The sequence below is a fragment of the Medicago truncatula genome, chromosome 5 (assembly GCF_003473485.1).
Source record: "Medicago truncatula cultivar Jemalong A17 chromosome 5, MtrunA17r5.0-ANR, whole genome shotgun sequence".
NCBI classification, from domain to species: domain Eukaryota; kingdom Viridiplantae; phylum Streptophyta; class Magnoliopsida; order Fabales; family Fabaceae; genus Medicago; species Medicago truncatula.
In genome coordinates this window covers 26,113,298-26,120,750 of record NC_053046.1, presented here as the reverse complement: position 1 = coordinate 26,120,750, position 7,453 = coordinate 26,113,298, and the positions used below count along the sequence as shown (strand labels likewise).

General features: G+C 35.1%; 1 protein-coding gene across 2 annotated transcripts; it reads left to right on the top strand.

Moving 5' to 3' along the window:
- Positions 1–201: 201 nt before the first annotated feature.
- LOC11436030 (DIS3-like exonuclease 2) lies at positions 202–6,821 on the top strand. 2 transcript variants are annotated; one of them, XM_024784211.2, is made up of 7 exons: positions 202–641; positions 974–1,314; positions 1,422–1,475; positions 1,603–1,671; positions 2,289–4,541; positions 5,213–5,284; positions 5,932–6,821. In XM_024784211.2, the coding sequence occupies exons 1-7, from the start codon at positions 521–523 to the stop codon at positions 6,334–6,336; spliced, it is 3,315 nt and encodes a 1,104-aa protein (XP_024639979.1). In that variant the 5' UTR covers positions 202–520; the 3' UTR covers positions 6,337–6,821. The 2 variants fall into 2 exon arrangements, with proteins under 2 accessions (XP_024639979.1, XP_003614775.2); XM_003614727.4 differs by having other exon boundaries at positions 203–641; positions 965–1,314.
- Positions 6,822–7,453: the final 632 nt, after the last annotated feature.

The following is a 7,453-nucleotide window of genomic DNA, read 5'->3' as shown; positions in this document are numbered from 1 at the left end:
AACGATATTTATTTTGAAAGGTAGTAATATGTTGGATGTACATATTTTTTTACTAAAATAAAATGAAGAAAGGAATATTTTTGAAAGAAATAACCAATTAAATAATAGGAAAGCACTGAAAAAGAGAAAAAGGTGTGAGATAGAAGTGGAGTAGGAAGTGGGAAAGACACAAAAAAATAAAAGAAAAAGAAAGAAGTGGAAAAGATTTTACAAAGAAAAAAGGAAAGAGAAAGAAATAAAAGCATAGTCGGCGCCCATTGTCCCCCTCGCCGACCAAAATCATAACGTCATTTTCAACCTCATCATACCATACCATACCCACCTCCCTCGATTTCTTCCACTCTCTTTATTCTTAAACCCTTTCTTTCTCTCTTTCTTTATTTTTTTTTTCTATCTTTCGTTACCTGGTTCTTCCGAATTACGTTTTTTTTCTTCTATAAATCGGAAGATACCAGTTTTTTTTTTCTTTCTTTCTAACCTAGTTTTTACGTTTCTTAATTTCTTGTTCTTTCTGAGAATTATGAAAGCTACTACGGTTGAAGGATCTATGGTTGGTGGTGAAAGGTTTGATGATGTTGAAAAAGATAAGAAAAAGAAGCGCCGATCCAATCGTCGTAACAAGCAAAATCCTCCTTCATCAGGTATTAGTCCACGTGTCGGACACGTACACATGTGTCCGACACACGTACACTCTGATCAAAGGCTTCTGGTGTCTGACACGTGTTAGTATCATACAGAATAATTAATATTCTCAAATTATTACTGGTTTTGATGTGTTAGGTGTCTGTGTCTGTGTCTGTTAATTTGACGATTGAATCTTGAATTTAAGAGATTTTTATATTTCATGATATATATGAAATAGTGGAAAAATTTTGATCTTTTTTCTAGTTATGCAATGAGTGTTGAGAAAGTTGTTGTTCAATTTTTCTCTTAACTGATCCTTATTGTTTTCTTGCTGGTTAAGCATCTGAAGTAAATGAAGCTATTGGCGTGTCTCCAGAATGCTCGGGGAAAAATGGAACACCTGTTCAACCATCTGGATCTGTTAGCAATTCATTGGCACCGAGTGATGACCCGATTTCGATCCCTCTTATACCATATAATGGTCCGGTGGCACCTGCTGATATGCAGAAAATGCTATTACATTTAAGAACACTGGTTTTACAAAATTCGCCAGAGCCCGTTGGTTGCTTGGAGTCATCAGGAACTAATGAAAAGAAAGACTCTGCTCGTTACAGTAAATTCGGTCTTTCTGGCCAAAGAAATTATTTTAGTCCACATTGGTCCGTTGAAGTGGTTGAGAAGGCATTGGAGGTTAGTAACGTTGTAATTTTGCATACACATGCGAATGCACATGTAGGAACAATATGAATTTTTGATTATTTTAGGTTGATGTTTGGTTAATTTCTTTTGATTTGCAGAGGGGGGATGTTTTCAAAGCTACCTTTCGCGTGAATGCTCACAACAGAACTGAGGTTTCTGACATCTATCTGATTGTTATTTTTGTTTGTGTTTCTGTGGGTGGTGATATGTAAATTTAAGACACAGTTCATAAATGTATTACTGGGGTGATTAATTTTTTTTCTGTATATGTACATGTAGGCCTACTGCAGCATTGATGGAGTACCAACGGATATTCTCATTGTTGGGGCTCCAGCCCAGAATAGAGCTGTAAGTCTGGACATAGTCTTCTACTTTTGATGTCTGTTGATTTTAGCAGTGGAACTGCATTTTTTGTTTTCAAGCCGTCACATATCATACAAATCATTTAAAAAAATATCTGGCCTCTGTCAATTGCATTTGCATGTTAGTTTCATGTCTGTTTATTATGCAAGGGTGATGAATTTTATGCATTTATGACTGTAAAAATTAATTATCAACCTACCATTTGCCTGGTTATCTTAGTCTCTGGATTTTTGCTTGTGTCTTTTTGCTTGCATCGGTTATTTTTTTGTTTTAGGGTCAGAACTGTTCAGATTTAATTGTTGTACCATATGCAAGGTTGTGCTCATCTCTTGTTTATGCGATGTGTATTTTCTTTCTTTCTTTGTATGGTTTGGAATTATTGTTTGAGATCTATCGCAATAATTAATTTTTTCAGAAGTAGTGTGCAATGACTTCGCCATTTCTTTTTTTCTTTTTTTTTTCAATGAAAGTTTTTCAATTTCTCATTGGCATGGATTTTAGATGGGTCTGCAGTGCTTCTTCCATAGATGATACTGCATAACTGAAATGTACCATTGTGGCTTGTATATAGCTGATGGATGTACAATGAATGTTCTGTGTAGGTGGAAGGCGATATTGTTGCAATTAAGATTGATCCTTTGCCATTGTGGACAAAAATGAAAGGACCAAATGTGGCTAACAACAATACTGCAGTACTAGAAGGTTGTAACCTTCTCGTGGAAGACAATATAGCGGGAGATAACAACTGTGAAGGAATAGAAAAGGTAGATGCTGACCACGAGTATTCTGGTCAAAACAAGGAAGAATCTTTTGACAACTCCTCCCCTTATAGAAGTTATCCATTTCCTGAAAAAAGATACATTTATGAGAATAATACTACACAGGGTTCACCTAACCATTTAAGTTTAATTGGACTAACCGGCCGTGATAACAATGATGGACCTAACTGTGATTCACCTGCTTCCATAAAGATTAATTCTGGTAGTGGACAGAGTGAAGTTATGAATGCAGTAGAGAAGATCTGTTTGTTGGTTAATTCTTTCCCTTCCAAAAGACCAACTGGCAGGGTGGTTGCTGTTATTGAGAGGTCTCCACGCCGAGAGTGTATAGTTGGTCATCTTAATGTGAAGCAATGGGTTTTTTCCCAGGAAATAAACAAGAAAGATCCAAGGAAGAATAAGAATTCAGTTTCTGAGCATGAATATATCCAACTGACACCAATTGATCCAAAGTTTCCTAACATAATGCTTCTTGTTAGAGATTTACCAAAGAGCATTAAGATAAGGCTGAAAAACGGTGATGCTGCAATTGAGAAGGATCTGGTAGCTGCACAAATTGTTGATTGGTTTGAAGAAAGTCCTTTTCCCGAGGGCGATATTTTGCAACACTTTGGGCGAGGCAGTGAAATTCAGCCGAACCTAGATTCTATTTTGTTTAAGAATGCAATCTGTTTGTCTGAATTTTCAGCTGAAGCTCTGTCCTGCCTGCCGCATGCTACTTGGGAGTTACCATTGAAGGAATTGCAAAGTCGAACTGACCTTAGAAATTTGTGCATTTTTTCTATTGATCCTTCAACTGCAACTGATTTGGATGATGCACTGTCAATTGAGAAGCTGCCTAATGGAAATTATAGAGTAGGCATCCATATTGCTGATGTATCATACTTTGTTCTACCGGACACAGCTTTAGATGTTGAAGCCCAGTTTAGGTCAACAAGTGTTTATCTGTTGCAAAAGAAGTTACCAATGTTGTCTGCATTAATCTCAGAAAATATTGGATCACTTAATCCTGGAGTGGATCGACTAGCATTTTCCATGCTTCTGGATTTAAATGTTGCTGGGGATGTTGTAGACCGTTGGATTGGTCGTACTGTTATTCAATCTTGCTGTAAGCTTTCATATGAACATGCACAAGACATAATTGATGGAGCTTTTAATTTTGAGAGTTCAAGCTTTCATGAAGATGGCTATCCTAAATTACATGGCCGTTTTGGTTGGCCTGATGTTATTACTTCTTTGAAGAGTCTCTATGAAATTTCAAATGTTTTGAAACACAAGAGATTTGCTGGAGGGGCTCTACGGCTTGATAAGCCCAAAATTGTTATCCTGTCTGATGAGAATGGCATCCCTTATAATAGTACATTTTCTGAACAAAAAGAATCAAACCTTCTTATTGAGGAGTATATGCTTTTGGCCAATACAACAGCGGCTGAAATTATTTGTAGAGCATATCCTGATGTTGCACTATTGAGGAGACATCCTGAACCTAATATGCGGAAGCTGAGAGAGTTTACAGCTTTTTGTCAGAAGCATGGTTTAAATTTGGACACTTCTTCATCTGGTCATATCCGTTCGTCCTTAGAGCAGATGAAGGAAAAGCTCAAGGATGACCCTGTGCTTTATGATATACTTATTTCCTATGCTTCTAAACTAATGCAGTCGGCGTCTTACTTCTGTAGTAGTGATTTAAAGGATAATGAACATGAATGGGGTCATTATGCACTGGCTGTCCCTTTATACACTCATTTTACATCACCTTTACGTCGGTATGCAGATATTGTTGTTCATCGGACACTACTAGCTACGATAGAAGCTGAGGAAATATATTTGAAGCAGGTTGGAAAGAAAATGGGAGTGGAAAAAAGATGTTTCACAGGCATCAACTTTGATAAAAAAACTGCAGAATCTGTTGAATGTAGGGAGGCTTTAATGGCTGCAGCTTTGAAGCATAGGGTTCCAAGTGCTGAAATACTTGCAGATATTGCTGCTCATTGCAATGATAGAAAGCTAGCTAGTAAATATGTTAAGGATTCCTGTGAGAGACTTTACATGTGGTTTCTCCTGAAGCAGCAGAAGGTACAGCTTTAATGATCATTATTTTAATATGCGTCCTTCTTTCATGATGCTTTTATATTATTTAGTTTTTGGTAAAAATTAACTTTTTTAATTGGTGTAACTGATTACAGTTGAATACAATGGTTTTCTATTATTGATTTTAATTTAATGATTTTGTATTCATTATACACATTCTTGCTGTGTTTGCTTTTTTCCTCTGATACATGATTTATCTTTTTGAAGTTTCTGCTAATTTTACCTTTATTTTTGTTCTATTAAAAGTGAGCATGCTTAAAATTTGTGTTCGGTCTGATTTGATGTCCTATTTTGATTTTGATTTTATATGCATAGAATCTGCTCAACCATCTAATGTCAATTATAGATTTTTTTTTTAGAACTCGGTATCCGGCCTAAGGACTGACTAATCCGATGGGTCCAATCCCACTGTCCACTCAATTATGAATATAATTTGTGCATAGCTGAATATCTTTAAGATCCTCGTATATTATGGTTATCTTCTACCTGTGATCTGCAACTATTTGATATACTAATTCGTTCTTGGTGAATGAAGTAGCTTTTGTTATATTTACAGCATTTTCATAGCTGATGGATAAATTTTTGTTCTTATCATGTTGTAGTCCTAGGGTTGGCTATACATTTCTTTGCTTAAAATAAGCACATCTATTTTGCAGGTCATATTATCAGAAGCAAGAGTATTAGGACTTGGCCCGAAGTTCATGTCAATATATATTCAAAAGCTAGCTGTAAGTAACTTCTGACTATGTGTAGTTTGGATTTGCAAATAGTATACTGTTGGTGTCAGTGGCTGTTCTATAATTGTTTTTTTTATATGAATATTTTTCGAATAAGAAATGCATATACTGTTGCACACTAGTATTTACTGTTCTCTCATAGATAACGTTTTTCCTAGTAGTAGTCAGTAATTACAATTTTTTAGAGTTTATTATTTTGTGTAAATTCGTTAAATAGTATCATTTTGTAATTTATTCATTTTTATACCATCATATAATTTTTATAATTTTCATTTCACTATTGGCATGCAAAGAAGCATAGGTTCGTATCCATGAAGAGTTTACTAGTTGTGGGAACACACTTATTCTGATTAGATGTATTCTAGTTTCCGTTTTCGTTTGTAAAAAAAGAAGAGGTGGTTTGCATATTGGAGAAACCAAAGAGACCTCACCATGTTTTGGCTTTTTTATGTCGAGGTTCAGATGCCCCTTACACAGACTTAGAATTTGCGAATTCTGAATTTAGTTATGTGCTTCATTAACTAAAACATACTATCATATACACGTTTTTGCATAATTTAGTTTATATTGCATATCGTGCTTTTCTGTTACAAATGCTTCATTCAGTTTTTTATGGTTCTTGTCTGTTTCTTGATCAGGTTGAGAAACGCATATATTATGATGAAGTTGAAGGTTTGACTGCAGAGTGGCTTGATGCAACATCCACATTGGTGCTTAGCATGTCTCCTAATAAGCGTGCAAATCGGAGGGGAAACTGGAGGGCATTGTCAGAATCTGTGATGCTAGCTTGTCCATATGACCTGAAAGTTACAATGGATAATTCTAATCAAAATGATGCAATTGAAGTGGATGCTGCTGTATCTGATACGGACAAACATCATGATTCAACATCTGAAACTTCAGAGACTGAAATTGAGCCTTCATTTTTTCCACTCACTGTGCATCTTCTTTCAACCATTCCAGTAGCACTTCATGCTGTTGGTGGTGATGACGGGCCTCTTGATTTTGGAGTGAGGTTGTACATGACCTCTTATTTTGGGTAAGTTGGTCGTTGTAAACTGGCGGATTGTGTTTGGTACTTAATATTCGATGTGGTGAATCTGTTAGACTCTCTTAATAGAATGGACTTGCTCCATTGTAGAATAGTGTATAGTGACAGACATAGGTGGGAAACTTACATAGCCTAAATTTGCTAATGCTTTATGAACAACAAGGTTAAGGATTTCTGTTATAGGTTTGGCATTTGTGCCTATTACTAACAGAATCTCCTTACTGGAATTGGGGCTTGTTTTTGTTGGCCCGTTCCTTCTACTTAATACATGCACGTATTTTGGTTCTTCTATAGAGGCTGAAACCATTTCATACTTTCTGGTTTTGGTTTGACTGCGACCCAATGATTTTTTTGATTTTGGGTGGCCACTATGTACTTTATATATGGTTTTCTAAGACATTTATATTTCAGTTTATGGAATGGAATAATATATCATGACAATTCTGGAGTATTTTTATTTATATTTTTCATTGTTGATGTTGGTGTCTCATTGTTACTCTTCTTTTTGGAATCTTTATTTGTGATTTTAGATTTTTGTAGTCTGTTAGATGTCCAGTCTAGACTCTAGATTTAACACCTTGCTCTAGGAATGCTTTCTTTTTGGTTGCACGATTAGAACAGTGAGTGGAGCAAAAAAATACTAATTGAAAATGAGCCTTAACAATAAAATTAAAGAACAATTTTACCATATCTTAAAATCATTTGTATCTTTTAATTCTTTAAAAACATTAGGCTATCGGATGCATTTGTTCAGTTTTGCTTTAACAAGTTTCCATGAACGATAGTAAGATTTTTTTTTTTTTTTTTTGGGGTTAGGCTAAACGGTGCCCGGCACTAGTTAATAAAACTAAAAATAGTACGTATTGAATTCAACAATTTTGTAACTTTTAAAAAGTTAAATCTATCACTTTTCACCATTTCTCAATACAACATTTCTAAGTTTGTCCTCTTAACCAATGTCTTAAGGGTACTTTTAGCATTTTTTTTTTTAACAAAATTACATCATTTTCATTCATTCAAATTAATAGAGTACATCAATACAATACAAATTCGTTAAATAAAAATGATGATTCTGCGAACAAACTCACAACATCCATGTTAATATGCAT

Coding starts and splice junctions, on each gene's coding strand:
- LOC11436030 (XM_003614727.4), top strand. CDS start 521: ATGAAAGCTACTACGGTTGAAGGATCTATGGTTGGTGGTGAAAGGTTT. Junction 1,315..1,421: donor TGGTTGAGAAGGCATTGGAG/GTTAGTAACGTT, acceptor TTTGATTTGCAG/AGGGGGGATGTTTTCAAAGC. Junction 1,672..2,288: donor CTCCAGCCCAGAATAGAGCT/GTAAGTCTGGAC, acceptor TGTTCTGTGTAG/GTGGAAGGCGATATTGTTGC.